Source organism: Gordionus sp. m RMFG-2023, chromosome 5 (genome assembly GCF_954871325.1).
Source record: "Gordionus sp. m RMFG-2023 chromosome 5, tfGorSpeb1-WG-v2, whole genome shotgun sequence".
NCBI classification, from domain to species: Eukaryota; Metazoa; Nematomorpha; class Gordioida; order Chordodea; family Parachordodidae; genus Gordionus; species Gordionus sp. m RMFG-2023.
The window spans coordinates 23947797-23967602 of record NC_088779.1 but is presented as its reverse complement, the minus strand read 5'-3'; the positions used below and the strand labels follow the sequence as shown (position 1 = coordinate 23967602).

General features: G+C 25.6%; 1 protein-coding gene and 1 non-coding gene across 2 annotated transcripts in view; both read right to left on the bottom strand.

Annotated features, from left to right (window-relative positions):
• LOC135930406 (AP-3 complex subunit delta-1-like) overlaps positions 1-6754 on the bottom strand; it is a 28786-nt gene extending 22032 nt beyond the window's left edge. The window contains exons 1-13 of the mRNA XM_065467199.1: positions 6633-6754; positions 6498-6593; positions 6371-6451; positions 6242-6322; positions 6091-6198; positions 5901-6030; positions 5254-5393; positions 4802-4875; positions 4628-4677; positions 2134-2183; positions 1744-1792; positions 976-1121; positions 90-241 (exon numbers count right to left, since the gene is read on the bottom strand). Of these exons, the coding sequence (XP_065323271.1) occupies positions 90-241; positions 976-1121; positions 1744-1792; positions 2134-2183; positions 4628-4677; positions 4802-4875; positions 5254-5393; positions 5901-6030; positions 6091-6198; positions 6242-6322; positions 6371-6451; positions 6498-6593; positions 6633-6740 (1265 nt within the window). The 5' untranslated portion in view covers positions 6741-6754. The remainder of the gene's footprint in view (positions 1-89; positions 242-975; positions 1122-1743; positions 1793-2133; positions 2184-4627; positions 4678-4801; positions 4876-5253; positions 5394-5900; positions 6031-6090; positions 6199-6241; positions 6323-6370; positions 6452-6497; positions 6594-6632) is intronic.
• An 11915-nt stretch (positions 6755-18669) lies between these two features.
• On the bottom strand, positions 18670-18835 carry LOC135930594 (U1 spliceosomal RNA). The gene has a single exon (XR_010572817.1). It is a non-coding gene; the product is annotated as a U1 spliceosomal RNA (small nuclear RNA).
• Positions 18836-19806: the final 971 nt, after the last annotated feature.

Sequence of the window (19806 nt, the reverse complement as noted above, 5' to 3'; positions counted from 1 at the left end):
AAAAATAAAGTAGAAATATTAAGACGGAATGCAGTTAACTTTTTAGTGTAACAAAATACAAAAAAAAATTTTTTTAATATTTTAAAAACCATTCAAAATCGGTGATGTATTGATAATTGTTCTGATTACAAACGTTGATTATATTTTTCAGGAGATCATCCTTGTAAGATTGCGGTCCTTCATTAGTACACAGGTGAGTAAGTAATGTTTTGCTTATGTCCACCAAATTTTTCTTATTTACCTATCAAATTATGTTTTTTAAATAAAAAAATTATTATCATGTAAAAATATCAAATTTATGTTGACAAAAATGTATACAAATAAATTAAGTGTAATATAAGAGAATGTAAACCATTTCGAGTGAATAATGTTCGAAAAACCAGATTAAAAAACATAAAAGCTTAAAAACTTTAAAAAGCGGTAAAGATTTAATTATGCGCACAAATTGAGCGCTGCAAACGCGAATAATGCATTTCAAAATGGTGCAAATTAATCAAATTACCGCCTGGAGACCATTTAAAAAACCGCCATTTCAATAATTTTTTTATTCATTCATTTTTCACTTTGTTCTACGATCAGTTCTGAACTCAATTTTTTTGCAAGAAAGCCGACAAAATCTTGTCAATCAGAATAAGGGGGTGGAAACTAAATATTCTTTCATAGTTGTTTAATTATTTATAAATTTAATTTAATATTATATAAAATGTAACAAATTAACTTACCTTTTAAAATAGAATATTTAGAAATTCATGAAATAAAAAGGCAGATGATAATATAATTTATAAAAAATCATCTCTTTTATTTTGAATCGACAATATTTTAAAATAAAAAGGCAATCTCAATTTAAACAAAGAAGGCCTTGCGTATTTTTAACGGCAAAACGCAAACGGAGCACTAAAAGAGAGTTATAACTATTTAATACTCAGGTTTCATTTTGAAATTATTGCAAAAATAATAATAATAAATTTTTTTAACCATGCCGTATAATAAATGCAGCGCCCTTATTCGAATAGAATCGTCTTTATCGTCTAAACACTTTAACACGATATCCTTGTGTGCTTGAACATTTTTAGGGTAGGATTTTAGGATTTTTGCCATTGCTAAAAGTCCCAGATATTTGACTAAATGTTATTCAAAAAAAATTTAATCAGAAAATATTTAAATTTACAATTTCGTTATTGGATTGTCAAAATAAAATTAACGTAACTAATTAATCATAATTATTGTTGACCCAAGGTATTTATTTTCGAAAAATAAGAAGGTGTCATAGGAAAACATCATTATATATATAATCAAACATAAATTTAGACTATAAACAGACTTAAACTCAGCGTAAACAAATAAAATTGATGATAACTATAATTAATTTAGGTGAAATAACAATTTTTAAAAAAAACTTATGCCAAAAAAATTTTAAAGCGATATTTGATCCAACTCAGCCCGTAATATTGAAAAAATATAAAAATGCGTGAAGCAAATATCTAGAAACTTAGAATGCGAATTTCAATTTAAAAATAAGGAATTTGTCATTCATCAAATAATGACCTAAATTAAATGAGTCAACAAATTATATAAATATTGACTAAGTCATATTTAGGCGTTCTCTGGGAAAAAAACGTGTTTTGCTTAATTAGAGAATATTTTAGAGGCGGGCGAATTAAATCTAGGCCTGCTAATCATGCCATGCCGGCTGACGCCGTTAGTTAAAGCAGGAAATAATGGTCTTAATTATATTCAACTTACGATTTTGGTCACTATCTTCAATCAAAATGCGTAGTTTTTGGAGGCAAAGCTATTATTTATATGTTTTTTTATAAATAATTTTAGATTTAGTATATTGCAGAGTATCATTTAAAGCTTGCGAGTAAGCCTCTGAAAACTATTCGGTGTTGATTAAAAAATTTATGAATACGGATAATAAATTGAAAAATTATCCGACGAATAATTACAATTCAGTTTTCTGGAGGCCTACTTGTAAGGTAAAGGTATCATTGAAACATTTGTAATATATCATTTTCTTTTTTTAAAAAAAAATATCTAAGTGTATCATTTTCTAAAGTTTTAAATTATATTTTTGCAAGTTAGAAATAAAACTTCAAGTTTGGATGATAAAATATTAAATTTTATACTAACTTGGATGGAGGCAGAATGGTTGGGTTGTCCGGAAGATATACTAACTAATACTTTTTTTTAAATTTAAAGAAAAATGAAAAAATATTTTTAGTTGATAGGGATTAAGTGGATGGGTTACATTCAGAGTTGTTAAACCCTACTTTAAAAAGTAGCGCGCTACCGTTATCTCTCTTTGTCTAAAAAGGTAGCGCGCGACTGCTAACGCTACTCATCAAAAAAAAGTTCGCTATAACAGTAGCTTTGGCTACTTTTTATAAAAAAAAATTTAAATATTTTTTGGTTTAATCCACAAAAATCAAATTTTAAATATAGTTAGTTATTGATTATAAAAAATTTTATGTAAAAAGACTAAAATTAATGTAATAAAAATAACTATTTATGATAATATTTATTTTTTATTTATTTTGTTACATTTCAATAATAAAATCATTTCCATAATATCATCCCCAAGTCTAGAGCGACGATCAAAAAGTATAAGATTTGCCTTACTAAATAATCTCCTCAACACAAATACCTGAGGTAAAGGCAGTATTCAATTTCATATAAATATTTTCAATATAAGAAAAATTATAAAAAGTAATCATTTGAGTATTTTTAGATTTAAAAAAGGCATCTAGGGGATTTTCTATTATATTGGAAACCTTTCAAAAAATTATCAGTGGAAGTCGTTTTTGGTTCTAAATAGAGCATCTAAGTTTGGTATTCGTCTATTCACTTTTACCATGAGCCAATCACGTTGATCTTTAGATTCATCGATTAAAGCATCTTTCATCACTTCAAAATTATCTGCTATCTTAATCACTAGGAGGGGATAGAGTTCGTATCATCATGGTAAATGATGAATTATCAAACAATGACATTGCTGAACTGTATCAATTATAAAATCGACAGTGACTTTAACGACCAGTTTCTGAGAAATATTGGCATGTGCACTATTATTAATTAATTAAGTTTGAATTGAATTGGTTTTGAATGTAATCTCCCCTATATCAAAATTATTAAGATGTTTTTCTATCTCTTTAAAACTGTTGGCATGAACATTCTTACAAAATAAAAATACCATTAGAATTTAAAAATGACAATCACCTTTACGTGTTTTTTGACGTTATAGCTACTAGATTTATTTGAGGATATATTTTTTCAACATTTTAAGCAAATAAATTTTTATCTACCTTTTGTTTAGACATTAATTTGAAAATATTTTTTAAATTTTGGAAATAAAAAATTTGTATTATTGTTAACGAGAACACTTCCAGGGTACCTTCCGCTTCATTAATATTATCATTGTCTAACTCAATTACATCGATTTCGATATCCATTTGCGATGACATTTTAAATCATTCACACCAGATGATTTAAGTCTATAATACAAATTGAAAATATAAATTACAAATTGAAAATATAAATTACAAATTGAAAATATAAATTACAAATTGAAAATATAAATTACAAATTGAAAATATAAATTACAAATTGAAAATATAAATTACAAATTGAAAATTTAAATTACAAATTGAAAATATAAATTACAAATTGAAAATATAAATTACAAATTGAAAATATAAATTACAAATTGAAAATATAAAATATAAATTAAAAATTGAAAATATAAATTACAAATTGATATATAAATATTAAATTACATAATACAAATTAAAAATATAAATTACAAATTCAAAATTAAATAATAAATAAAAATCATAAATAATTATATTATATTTAAATTTTCATGTTTACAATTACATTCTTTATATTTTTTGAAAGTAGCCAAGTAGCGCAAAAAGCTCGTTATTAGCTATCGCTACCAAAAAATATAGAGCGATATAGTGGCGAGCTACTTGTAGAACGCTACTTTATAAACTCTGGTTATATTAGATGATAAAACGTCAGAGACGGGTCCCGTCCAAGGTTAGAGTCTTTAGAACACGTCCCGCCATGGAATAGTTTTGGGACGTGTCTCTTTGAAAAGAGATAGAATAATTTTTTATAATTAAAAATAAAAAAAAATATATCATAATTTTAAAAAAAATATTTTTTTTACAATTAGTATTAGTATGAACATAAAAATGTATAATATTAAGATTTTAAAAAATCATATATTTTTAAAAATTAATTGGAGAGAAAAGTGAAGGTAAGCGTCTCCGGGAGGGATCCCGTCCTAGTAAAACGTCTTTGGGACTAGTCCCGTCCCAAGGTATAGAGTCTATGGGAGGCGTCTCATCCTAAAAATTAAAGATGAGATGAACGTTTGATCATCACTAAAGGCGGAGTCCTATATTCTACTTAAATGTTTAAATATCATGGATAACCTTTTCTTAATATATTTTAAAGTGGGTGAACCAATCACATTTAAAAATAATATATGTTAAAAATTGTATTAAGAATGTTAAAAGATATTGAGAAAAATTAAGTTTTGAGTTTTTACTTAAAAAGAACAAAGTGATATTAAGCCTATGCAATCAACTCAAACTAATTATAAAAATAATGATTTCACCTGCTAAAAGGGTATTAATGCATTCGTATAATAATGACATGGCTGATGTGCTAAAAATTTAAAAATTATTTTTAAAAAAAATTATTAATGCATCATTTGGAGCAGAAAAAAATATAGTACAAAAAGTATATTTTGTATTTAAATATAAAAGTATTATTGTATTATTATTATAACCTGTGTATCAAATTGGTAAGAGGCTCCATCAATCGTTTTCCCAGCCTTGGTTCAATGGGAGTCAAAGTGCCAAACTATAAAATATCAAAGGTCAGATACAGAATACAACATATGAGATATATTTATTAAAATAAAAGAAATGATTGCATAGAAATATTATTTAACAATTAATAATTACATCCTAAAATGCATTTTAAATGGGAAAAAAAATATTAGTTTTAACATTATCATTGTGTCAAAAATTATTATAATAGATTAATTTATGCTCGACAATAGGTATGCCATTTGGAGTTTACCAAAATTGTTTTGGTATTTTTTTTTAAAAAAAAATAGGAAATCTGGTTATGAAATTAAAATAATTCTTGGTAAAACTTTTAACTTTTCTTCAATTTAGAGACATACTAATATTAGTATTTTCATTAAATTTAGAGAATTATTTAATTTTTTTTTACCAATTTGATAATTTTAATCAGCATCCAGTTGTTGGTAGAATTGGTCATAAGTTTGAAGAAAATGGGAGCTAAACTTAAATAATTTTTTGGATTTCTTCTGGCCATTTCACAGATAACATTAACAACGGCTGATTGAACACCTTTTTTTAGAAGCAATAATATATAACATATTAATAAATATAATTATAAAGAGCAATAGGAGTCCTACATCAGAATAAGTACGTTGATCACTCAATAAGTGGCTTGAGATATTTATTAAAAAATTGGCTCTACCAGCCCACGTAAATTAATAATATAAATTCCCCATTTCTCCTCTCCCTGATTCAATTTCACATTCAAAAAATGAATGAAAAATCAAGAAGAGTTAGAAATAAAACAAGTGCTTAAAAGTAGGCCCAAATGACAAGACAAAGTTAGAGAAATGTTTTTTCCCCTTCAAGACAAAAAAAGAATGATTTTGTAGGGCCTAAGAAAAATTAATTGTGTCATATTATATTATAGAAATATAAAACAAAAAGGGTTTAATTTGATGTTAGAAATAGGATTTAATAAATTGTTTTAAATGTAAATTATTATAAATAAATCATTTATATAATATAGATTTAAGATATATTCTCTTTATTGTAGAATTTTATATAATAAAATACTTTGATCAGGATCTTCTAATTTCTCTCTCATCTTGGCAAAAGCAGAATCTAATGCTTCTGGATAATTAAGAAAAATTTTATACATCATCAAAATAGCCCTTTTACGAATATAAGGTTTTGTTGAAGACATCTATAATTTCATTGTAAATTTTAAAAAAGAATCAAAATAAATTTATAAAATATTTTTTACAAGACTAGTAATATCATGCGCTAAATCTCTTGCTAAATCAGAGGTTATAAAACAAGATAATCCATTTAAAGCTATTGCAGCTTCATATTGGTTACTGCTATTAATATCCTGATTATTTAATTCATTATTAATAAACATTATTTCTATATACCTTTTTAATTAAATTTGTGGTAAGCATTAGTACATCAATATCAGGATTAAAAGACTGGGCTGCAGATAAATATCCTATTCTCTTAAATTATAAATGATCGGTAATAATTATATTCATTAATAATATCACTTTATGGGTGAATTTGGTAGAACTCATGACTTCAATTATATTAAATGCTGCCCAATGGATGTTATAACCAAGCATCTCTAACTATAAAGTATAAACATTACTTCCATTAATAAAAATAAATATTCACATATATTAATTTTAGAATCGCATTTGACTTTACTGATAAATTATCTTGCTTAAGTTCCAACTTTATCTCATCAATGCATTGTGTAATATATTTAACCTAGGAATTAGTGAATACTTATAGTTTAGATAATCGTACTTCATTCTCTCGATTATTTCTGATACCGCGAATTAAATCAGTAAGATTCTTTTCAAACAATCTTTCTATGTTACCTTTCACCTTTTTATATGCATTTTCCACGTTCATAATTTCATGCAGAATTTAAAGAATTGATGCAAAACATATGGTCAAAAAATCAATTAACAATTATGCTAAGATTCACTTCTTGAATGGAAATATTCTTAGATTATATATTTTATAATACTTAACTGTAATTAAATTTAATTATAACTATCTCATATTTATTCTTTTAAAATTATTTTCTACCTTTGTAAACAACCTATAAAATACACATGATTTTCATTTCTCTTATGTAATTTACTATATATATTATAATGAGGTAGGGTCCTCTTAGAAAAGAAAAAGCAGGGGGAGGGGGGGCAAGACGTAAATTTTAATAGATTGTGAGAGGGGTAGGCACTGGTGTATCTAGAATCACATTTTACCGTTCAAAAATGATTAATAAATAAAAAAGAAATCCATCACCCCATAAATTATTTTTTAGAACCAATTTTACCCCACCGTACCTTAGATGTGCAACTAGGGATAGGATATAGATTGATTTATAAGAATTTTTTACCCAACATGCACCAGAAGGGGATTAAAATGCATTTTTATAAAGTTATTCTTTTATTACTTCCATATGTAACATATTCTTCAGATTTTATATCAGGGTCCGCAAATTTTCCAAGGGTAATCATGATTCATTCACTGTCATTTTAAAAATAAAATTTAACTATAGTAAATATGATAAATGACATTAAATGCAAATTGTAATCTGCCAGCTTTTGTAAAAAAATTCAGTCACGATGGATACTGACCATGTATAATAACGACAATGTATAAGTCTCATCACTGGGTGGGCACATGTAGAGGCTTGAGCCCTCTCAAAAATTTGGAGTTTTTTTTTAATGGCTCCCGAGCACTCTGAACAAAATAAAATATTTTGATAGCCACCTGAACGATGTTTTTAGAATTCTAATGTGTATTACATATAGATTTGATATTATTTTTAAAAAATTAATAGGACTATATGGATATCATAAATTATATTTTCACTATGTTAACAATTGCAATCAAATTCTGCGTTAAAATTATAATATTAATATATTCGTAGTTATAAGAATTTTGTATTATTTATGTATATTATTATTTTAAAACTATACTTTCTTTTTCATATTATAGGATCTTTAGTTCTTGATATTCCATATTAAATAGATATTAAATATGGACATATTATATGAAAAATAAAAAATAATTAAGCATTAATAGTCGTAGCTCAATTAATTTTTATTATTTAAGTTATTATATAATCCTAATTATTGTGATTTGTATTAGCCGAGTTCAAAATCACTAATTAACTATATTAATCATTTATAAATTTAATTTGTTATACCTCTTCCTAAAAACACTTCTAAGATCTCCAAACTAGTATACTAAACTACTTTGTTAAATTAAAACATATTTTACTTTTTTATTTTATATATAATAAAGAAAGAAGACAATGATTTTGAGATGGTTTTTTATAGTGGAAATGGAAGCAATATTAATAATATTTTAGACAAAAGAAGAGGAGGCAGTGAAAGAGTTGTAAAGTATACTTAATTAAACATATTTTACTCATTTATTTTATATTTAATAGATAAAGAAGAGACAATGATTTTTAGATTAATAGAAATGGAATTGATGTCAATAATATTTTAGACAAAGGAAGAGGGGCAAGGTAAGGTAGTTGAACAAAGTGTATTTAATTAAAACATTTTTTACTCATTTATTTTATATTTATAGATAATAAAGATTGATTTTGAGATGAATGCATTAAATAATGGAAATAGAAGCAATATTGCTGTTGATAATATTTTAGACAAAGAAAGATGAGGCCATGAAAGAGTTAGAGTTGAACAAAACATTTAAAATAGTTTTTCAATTTTAAACTATGTTTTAGATAATAAAAGAAGAGAAAATGTATGAGTGTTGTAAACATTGAAAGCAAAATAGTTTAAAGAAGGAAAGTAGATAATTTAATTTACATATAAAATATTTGATTTGTAAAACAACAGAAGCTATGTGTGGCTCATTCTGAATATATCTCTTATATTAAATTTTCTAACGTAATTAAGGATAAAATTTAATATAGGCAATTTTTTTATATTCGAAATCATAAGATATTATAAATTATAATTTAAATATTCTGCGATCGCAGATATTTAATACTGGAATAAATAGAAAAATATTTTGTATTAAAAAAATATCTTTAGCTTATCTAATATCTTGTATTGTTTTACTTATTATAAATATAATATTACTTTAAATGCATAATAAATGAAAAATTTGAAATTTGAATATTAGTTCAGAGTTTCTAAATTTCAATATGAAAAGTATTATATATTTTTAAAAAACCCGGCCAAAGGCCAAGTAAAAGGAAGCCGAAGGCCCGCAAAATAGAAGGTATGGGGTCTTTGCTCCCATAATATTTTTTTTAGTTAAAACCCCTGGGTTTGTAAAGGTTAGTAACGCCCCTGAGTAAAACTACGTTCGATTGTGCAAGTAACAAGATAGATATAAAACAATTCGATTATTTAGGTTTGGATCAACTTTTTGAGTTAATTAATATATAATATGTTTAGGTTTTATTTAATATTTTATGTTCAGTAAGTTTATATAAAACTTAAAAATAATATCTCTATTTATTAATTAAATTTTTTTGAAAAATCATAAGCGGGTGGGTAAATTTTTTTAAAAACCCATGTTAAATAACACTTAGGGCAAATGAGTTAAAAATTCACCAATTTCAGAATTATATTCTAAGCTTCTCGTGGATCTCATAATAAAAATGACGAATTTCCCTATTCTATCCTCTACTCTATAGTTTGTTCAAAGATTATAGATCTCGGACTAAAACATTTATAATTTTTTGGATTGTTTTTTTTCACTGCTCCCTTTACCTTCTTTTCTTTTATTTATTATGTATAATTTTCTTTTTAATTAAGAAAGCCTAGTCTACCTTGAAGATAAAATTTACTTGCAGCATAAAAATTTTTTTTAGAATGGATCTTTTTTAAAGATAAAAACTTATGATATAATTTAGTGCAATGCAATTAGAATAAACTATTACTATTATTTTTGTTTGATGTAATGGAGGGCTAATCTTAAATTATAATTTCTAAAGAAAGAAAAAATTTTCTAAAAAGAAGTCTTGAATGACAGGACACTATTGATGATTTTGTTTTATTGTTTTATAGCTTTATTATAGGAAAAAAAATATTATTCGAAATACTCACAAATTTTAGATATTTCTTTTGTAAAAAAAAAATAAGACAAACTTTATAAATCATATATAAGCTCGTGGTTTTATTCTACCAATTGTCACAATAATTGGAAATATTAATAGCAAAATGAATATTAAATACTATAAAATTTACCAAATAATTTAACCCATTTTCAACACTGAAAATTTTCATCTAAGTAATTTTATACTTTTTTAAAAAAAATTACATTTCATTTTTCAGTTTTTCTAGTGGTCATCTTAGACCTTTTTAAAATAATTTTGATGAATATGGGCTAGAAAAAATATTAGAGACCTGCAGAAAAATTATTTGATATTAACACTTTAAAAAATAAAACTGGGGCCAGTTCGATTATAAAAAATAAATAAATTTTATCAAATAAGTTAGGTTAAACCTTAATTAATTCAAAAGATTAAAATATATAATGTATTAGTAAAACTATAGAGGGTGTGCCCCCTTTGAAAATTTTCCAAGAATTAGTAAGGATAACTTTAAAGCTAATATTATACATACCTAAACCAAAAATTGAAAAATAATGCGATTTTGAAATTTAAATTTCCCAGGAAAAAAAGTCATTTTTTTAAGAATAAGTGATAAATCAAAATGATATTCTAAATGAAACTCCATCGAAGGCCTACAGTGAAGAGACCTAAAAAATTCTTTCCCTCGCTTCTAGAAAATTTCGTAATAGTCCGATAATATAATGTATAAAATAATGACGGATCAAAGGACATTCTAAAAAATGCCCATAGAACATTCTAGTCTGAATTAGTCCGTAAGAAAGCTGCCAAAAGCGCTTTAAAATTATCTTGCCCCAGATTCTAATAGCCATGATTACAAATTAAATTATTTAATTAATCTGTGTTTAAAAAAACTAGTGCTGTAAACATTTTAAAAAAAATCGAACGCGTTCGCGTTCAACGTTCATTGACAAAAATCGAACGCGTTCATGTTCACGTTCAAATTCAAAAAAAGGAACGCGTTCAAGTTCGTGAACGCGTTCATGCGTTCAAAATTTTATGATAAATTTTTTTTTAAATTTAATTTAATATAAATAAATGCCTTATATTTTTCGACCCAATATATTAGCCATGATAAAAAATAATAGTTTTATTTTGATAATATAATTATAAATACAATATAATAGAGCGATAAAAAAATAAATTTATAAAAAAATTTTCTTATTAATTTTTAATAATAATTGCTTTTTAAAATTTTCATCTGATAGGCATGAACGCTTGGCACTTAATACAGCGTTAGCTATACTAAAAACTCGCTCAACAGGGGCAGATGAAGGGATTGCGGTGTTATACTTGATAAACATTCTTTTAAAAGGGGGAATTTATTAAAAACATTTAATGTTTTATCCATTGTCTCAAAAAATTGAGCTATGTTATCATCCTCCAATCTGCCCTCTTCTTCCTCGTCAAAAAAAAAAGGATATCTCGGAATTGATTTTAAAACAGTGAAATATTTTTGATAGGGCCATGGTAATTCTAATTCATCTAATATTGAATTTTTATTTTCAAAATCTGATGATGAAATATTTATATCCTTGCAAATCCTAATCTATTAAATTAAAATATAAAATATTCAAATTAATAAACTTTAATCTTATCTTCTCTAGCAGTAGCACGTTATGGTACGTTAATTGCAATATGAAAGAGGAAAAAGTAAAAACAGCTGATTAAAAAATATAAGACTTTTTTGTTAAAAAATTGGATTAAATATTAATTTTTCAAATAAATAAAAATATAAGACTTTTTTGTTAAAAAATGCGGATTAATATTAATTTTTCAAATAAATAAAAATAAAAAGTGTTTTTAAAATTGAACGAACGTAAAATTGAACGCGTTCATCAAAGAAAAGGAACGCGTTCACGTTCAAAGTTCGTCAAAAAAAAGGAACGCCGTTCATCACCTTTTTTCAAAAAAACGAACTTCGTTCACGAACGCGTTCATACAACACTAAAAAAAACTGATCTATCTCACCTTCTTGGTTTACCCAATGAGTGCTTAAATTCTAAAAAAAAAACTTATAAAACAGTTTATTTCTTTATTTTTTGCTGCAAGGTTTGTATTTTCCCAAATTTTTGAAGCTCTTCAAAAGTTCAGGCTCAAGACTAAAAGAGAAGATAGAAGAACAATTTACGATTTCATCTTGTCATAATTGATGTTTTATGAGGAAGATGTGATAATGTTGTCTCATTGAATGAGGTTATTGTATTGATTACATAATGTGCTCCGATTTTTTTGATATGTATTAGATATCTGAATTCGTTGGTAGTAATAACTCCTGTCAAACGGTATTTGTTTTTTCTTTTTCTTCGTAAATAACTTTGCTCGTTATTTATTTATTCTTATGCACAAAAACAATTAGTATTTTTGATCATCGCCCGTGGCTTAGTTGGTGAAGGTGGTGAGATATATCACAAATCGCAAAAATCTTAGTTAGAATCAGACCAGACTTTTTCTGAAGCCAATTATATGGTTCTCTGCTACGGGGTATAAATGATATATGGAATATTGAAAGCGACTGCGTGATTGCGCCAATATTTTTAAAATGGATCTTATTGCATTTTAATAAAATTTGGTCGATATTTAATATGTCTCCAAAAAATTATTAGTGATTTAGAATCTGACAGAATTTATCACTGGCCTTTCATGCGTGTGATGTCGTATGGAATTATAATAATATTTATACTTTTGAAAATAATTGATTCATATTTTGTTGTAATAAATAGAATTGATAAATTACTTTGGTTTAAATTTAAATACCATTATAAAATGTCAATAACAACTCAAAGATCATTCACAATCTTTATTTGCGATACATCTTGAGCTTAGTAAAATCTATTAAAGAAAATAAATGATATCAACTAAGAAAAAATTTAGAAAATAAATATCTGTATTTAAAAAGCGATAACGAGAATCGGTATATTTAATAAATATGAAAGATTTGAAAATAGTAAAAAATGATAAAATGTACATTAAGACACGGATGCGGTATTATGGCGGAGCTGATAACATCTTTTCTATATAAAACCTACATAGAGAAGTTTTTAGTTGGATTTTATTTTACAGTTATATATGCTCGCCCGTTAACACCCCGGGAATTAGAAAATTCTATAGAATTTATAAGGTAGGGGGGAGTCTGTTCTAATCAAAAAAAGGTTGCTTGGAGAAATGATATGGAATATTACGAGCAGTGGCCTATTGCTTAAAAATTTGATGAGGGGAGAGTGGAGGGGGTGGGGGCTATATTTTTTTTATATATTATCAATGATATATTATCATGGATATATATATTCGTTATTTATATTATATTTTAAAAATAATATCACAAATTTAATATCACCGATATCCATACAAATTATATAATATATATTTAATATAATATATAAATTTTAAAAAAAAACTCCATAGAGCTTTCATTTCTTCTTTTTCTTTAGGCAGTGTTTCTTTTTGAAAGGTTTTTATTAGCCCCTCAATGATTCCTTTTCCATTATTTTGATATATAGATCTGGGATTTACTCCAAAATGGAAGGTCCATAATATTAATGAACATTGAGTTTGACAAATTATTTACTCGTGAACTCGCTCGATTATCTACCACGATCAAATCCATACGATGAAAGCCTATTTTACACTCGGCAGTACTGCATCTTACCTTGAATTCATAGTGGCGCGATTGCGATCGCGATTTAACAGCTGATTGATTTTTAAAATCTGTTTATGAGATCAATTATTCTATAATAAAATCATTATTTCTTAGATTATTATTAAAATTTGAATTAAAGATAAAATTAATATTAACAAATAAAAATTAATCTCATAAACAGATTTTAAACAATCAGCTGTTAAATCGCGATCGCAATCGCGCCACTTAAAATTCAAGGTTAAAGTATGTACACAATTAAAAAATTTTTTAAATTTTTATTAGGAATATCTTTATCGATATATTGTCGAAGCCCAACAATCGTTTTATTTAATTTAATTTAAATCTATGGCAGATTTTTTATTATTTCAAATTACACATCTAGGTTTTTATTCCAATTTTATTTTTGAATAGAGATTTAAAATAAATTAATAATTTTATTAAAATTTATACGAGTCATATTACCCTAATTTTCAAAGTTATCGACGTGACAGTATGAAACTTTCTAGAAAAATTATAAATTAGTCAATTTTAAATCTTATTAGCTTTGGATTTTTTTTAATGGTAAATTTTTAAATAATTTAATTTCTGAATAGGGTGACATCTCTAAATATTTATCTACATGATAATTAAATATTATTATCAACATATCCTTAGTGTTGTTAAAAGTGTAGTTTATGCTACTCTGAACTCAAGAGTCGTATTATACTACTTAAAATTATGCGGTTCAATGAGCTGCATGAGTTGGCTTAATGAGTCGGCTTAAGAGTCAGTTCAAATTTTTTTGAATCGGCCTACAATTATTATTTACCGAAGAAAATATTTTTAAAAAATTGAACCGACTCTGAGGCCGAATTTTCGAGCAATTTATCAAGCTAACTCATAAGCTTTATTGAGCAGATAAATTTGAAGTGAGTTTTAGACTTGAATAGAATTTATGCTAAGTCGACTCAGCTTAATCGTTTAACAATTTGGAGCTTCAGTTGATATTATGAAAATAGTTATCTTTTTTAAATATTTTAATATCCTATATTTGCACCCTTGTTATTATATTAGGTCAAGAGTTGTTTAAAACAACATTTCATGAAAATGGTAAAGATTGAGTTAATGAAGGATTATTTATCAAAATATCTTTAGCTTAAGAGAAAGAACTGATTTATATTATAATTTCTATAAATATATATGAGGGAACTTGGCATGTATACGAATTCTAGAATATTATTTTATTATATTCTTTTAAAATATTTAAATAATAAAGAAATAAACTTTGGCTCAAAATTAGACTCGAACCAGCTCCTGAGACGGCTTGATCCAACTCCTGAGCCAACTTTAGCCAACTCCTTAGCCGGCTTGAGCCTGAGCCAATTTTTACGACTCCGACTCGAGGTTAGAGCTGTAAAACTCTTTTTACAACACTACAAAACTTCTTCTTCATCAAAAATGAATCAAATATTTCTGATATTTCAATACTCGAATATGTGAACTGCTAATTACAGCAAGCTTCAATTTTCTTATACTAGCTAATGATAACGTTGAAAGATTTTAATCACTAATCAATGAATAAATGAAGGGGATGGAATTTAAATCTATAAAAGCAATTATATGAATGCAATACCATTTCAAATGGTTGTGCCCAGATTTCTTTAAATTTTTAGAGAAAAGGTCAAATATATAAAGAAAAATATCTGCAAGTGAAAAATATGGAATAAAAAAATTATCATTTGCAAGATTTAATGTAATTTATATATAAATACAATTTTAAATCAGTGCCTAATCATCAATTTAATTTTAAATTTATTTTAGTTCCTTATTTATAATACATAAAAAATAATATGTCCCCTTTTTCACTTACTAAGCAGGATCTGATAACCCTGATATGAGGCCTTTTTTAGAGAAAGGCCAAGATATATTTTCAAAAATAAATTCACTGTTAAACTTTATTTCAAATTTAAATAAAAATTATTTATTAAAATATAAAATACATAAGTGAAAATAATAAAAATAAGATATAAAGCTAAAAAAAATAGGTGAATGAACTGAGTAGTGCATTAGTGATTTGTATCGGGCCTAATTTTTCAAGCCCAGCCAGAATCTTTTTTAAAAAATAGGCCCGACCTAGCCAGAACCAATATTATTTTTCAAAGATAGATCCAGGCTCGTGCCGATTACGTGTCGGAACGGGATTTACAGATCTCAATAGTGTAAAACATATAATATGAAATTCGTTATCCAAACGAAGGCCAGAAAAAATCTTGCCAGGGCTAGTCAACTTTGTCAAAATCATCATCCATCCGAAAATAATAGTATATGAATTTATAAAATATCATGTGATAATCCAAACACTTGCCTAAATTTATACCTTTATAATTTTGTTTAAATATTTTATATATTTTTCTCAAGATTGCTTCTAGTAAAAGGGAATTTTTGCCCCAACAAACTCCAAACCTGGTGGTAGATTAATTGATTTATTATGTTTCCTATATGTTGTAATTGGTAAACCAAATTAAGCCGAAGGATATTCAAATCTACTCAAGAAAAAAGAATTAAATTTCGAATGCAAATGATTTAAAGAAAGAGGAATAAAAAAGAATGATTATTCAAATTAAAGAAAGTTCAAGATTTTTTCAGTTTGTTTGTAAAACATTATGTAAATGAATTATAGAAAAGTATATATATATTCGAGGATATTTTTATTGTAAATAGATGATGATTTTACGAACTTAATTATAATTTTTAATTTTAATTTTTTATTATTTTAATATTTTTTTAATTAATTTAGTTTGATTATATTTTTATCATATTATTTAATAAAGATTTAGTATCATTTTAGTTCTAACGTTTATTATTGGACGAATATTATAGAAAAGTATATATAATCGAGGATATTAGTCTGATTTAGTATCATTTTAGTTCTAACGAGGATATTAGTCTGATTTAGTATCATTTTTTTCTAACCTTTCTTATTTGACAACGATTATAATCACCCAATCCTTCTAAATTCTTATTCTAAATATTCAAAATGTTACAATGATGTTGGAGAGTGGAGGCGACAGGGCAATTTCAACAATTCAGTCTAATTAACTCTCCCACTAGCCTCAGCAATATAAATATCAATACCATATTGGTACAGAGGTGCCTTACAGCGATTGATCCAGGCTTTAGAAGATCAAAAGTCAGTCTAATTAACTCTGAAAAGAGATTCTAAATAAAGGGGGAAGGGGATGTATGAGATGACTATCGACACTAAGACAAAGAATGAGAGCAATAAAACAATGGTATCAATATTAATGGTCGTATTTCGGAGAATTAGTCGTTTAGCTAAAAAGAATGCGTCACAAGAGATCGTTATACGTACAAGTGATCGATGTAGCTAAAAGAAATTCGTTATAAATTTTTATTAAAGATATATGGTTGACTGTTATTTAATATTTAGCAAAATATCAGGTTGTTGATTAACCAAAAAATCTTCATAAAGAGAAACGGCTTTTCGTCATTAGAAAATTTATGCCGCAATCGAGCTCAATTAGAGATCGGATTTTTATTTTGGATCAAAAGATACAAGAAATCATTATCGTATAAGAGTTCTTAAGGCAAGATATATTGACAAGAAGACCAGGATGCTATGCCTTACTCGCAGAATGGTGGGACTAATCTAAGTGGAAGGGTGTTGTAATTGGTAAACCAAATTACAAAGCCGAAGGATATTCAAATCTACTCAAGAAAAAAGAATTAAATTTCGAATGCAAATGATTTAAAGAAAGAGGAATAAAAAAGAATGATTATTCAAATTAAAGAAAGTTCAAGATTTTTTCAGTTTGTTTGTAAAACATTATGTAAATGAATTATAGAAAAGTATATATATATTCGAGGATATTTTTATTGTAAATAGATGATGATTTTACGAACTTAATTATAATTTTTTATTATTTTAATATTTTTTTAATTCAAAATGTTACACTATAGGATAATTTATAATATAATTCCATTATTTTCATGGACAATGTTTTAATGATATAATATATCACTTGCATAAATAATTCATATAAAAATGACAAAATATGACATAAAAAAATGTGAATTAAATTTTTTATTTTTCCTGATCTTGCAATATAGAATTAATCTAAATTGGTAATAGTTGCCGTTGAATACTTTTTATATTATATTAATATATTTTTCTTCATGGAATAAAATATGATGGCAGTGCCAATTTATTACTAGATTCAAAGGTTCTAAAATATCTTTCTAATATCAAAAACTTTTAACTAGGTTTAAAACAAAGTTTTAAAAAATTATTCTTTCTTGTGGAAGTATAATGGCAGTGCCAATTTATTACTAGAACCAAAGATTTTGGAATCAACTTTCTAATATTAAAAGTTCTAAACCCGAATTAAGACAAACTAGTTAAATTTTCTACATATTTTGTTGAACCAGCGTGGGCACAATATATATTTTTACCTATTTGCTTTAAAAAAATTCAAAAAAGTTTAAAAATAACGATTATGACAATTGTCACTTTTCTATGGTGCTTCTTCACTGAAATTTTAATTTAACATGTTTAGAATATATATTTTTACCTATTTAGAAATAAAACATTAATTTTTATACCATGATTGAGCTCGGGTGGAATTTTAAGCCTGTTCAAAACAAAGTCCCCATATTTTGTTTAGTTTTAAAAAACGACCCATATTTTGGTCGAGTCAAATAAAACGACCACAACTTTGGGTTGAAATTGAAAAAGGACCCAAATTTTGAATCGGAGTCTAAATACTTTGGGTGAGGTCGAAAAAAAACAACCCCAACTTTGAGTCGAAGTCGAAAAAATCACCCAGATTTTGGATCAAGGTCACGGCGTTTTAACAACACTAGTCGGGACTAAGCCTAACCAATTAATTTAAATTGGATAAATGCCTTAAGCTTGACCATATTTTGCCTTATATTTATTTATTTTTAAGAGTAGATGTGAATATAAAATAAAGATGTCTACGGCAGTCATCAGATACAGTCAAAGGCCTAGTGTTCTTGTATTTTTAAAAATACTAAAAGTTAATCTTATTTAATTTTAAATATATGTTATGGGGACCGCGCGTACGCGGTCCACTCAAACCCATAAATTATGCGCTTGGCGTACCCACATTTGGAGTAGCCATAGCTATCAGCAGAGCCAATAGTGCAATGGCTAAGCCTCTAACTAGAGGCACCGCCTTCATGATCACGGTGTCCTCTGCGCCAAGTAAGTACCTATACATGGTTTTACATCAAATAATATAGGCATTTAATATATTTTTTTATTTGGTCGGTAAACCTTAAATTGGATAGAATCATAATCGATTATTTCTAGCAATCCATGAATTATTTTTAATTTTATAAATTACTTTACGAACAATACATCTACTATAATTATAATAAAATTTTAAGATTAATTAAATTATTAAAATAATATAAAGTTTTAAAAATAATTAAATATGAAGCCGCAAGAGGGAGCATTAAATTCATATCTTTTTAATGTTATTTTGTAAGCTTACTAAGTTAAATATATCTTGGATCATAATGTTATTTATATTATTATTGTTGATGAGTATATAATTATTGCTGAAAATTTTATATTGATTTATAGTATCATGATAATTAAAATTTATAATGAAAATTGAAAACATAACATTTGCATTATACATATAATATTTTAAATAGATATTTTTAAGAACTATATAACTTTATCAAGATTTATTTACTAAATAGTGATGGATAATAATGTATTTATGTCATCATTATAGGACTCATATTTGTCAAAGTTAACTTTTAAATATATGTATAATATAAATTCTTAAAATTTAAAATATGTAAAAGCAATTTTTAGGAACAATATAAACCTTATCCAATTGAATAAATATTTACTAAACAGTGATTAATAATATATTTATCTCATCGCTATAGTATTCTCATTCAGATTTGTCAAAGTCAACTTAAATATATGATCTAATATAAATTCTTTATATTTAAAATATGTATTAGCAATTTAATGTTAAAATATAAATAATAGAATCCATTTATATTAAATCTCACTTACTTTTTTCTGAAATGATACAAAATAAATATATGATCTCATATAAATTCTTTATATTAAAAATATGTATTAGCAATTTAAGGTTAAAATATAAATAATAGAATCCATTTATATTAAATCTCACTTACTTTTTTCTGAAATGATAATA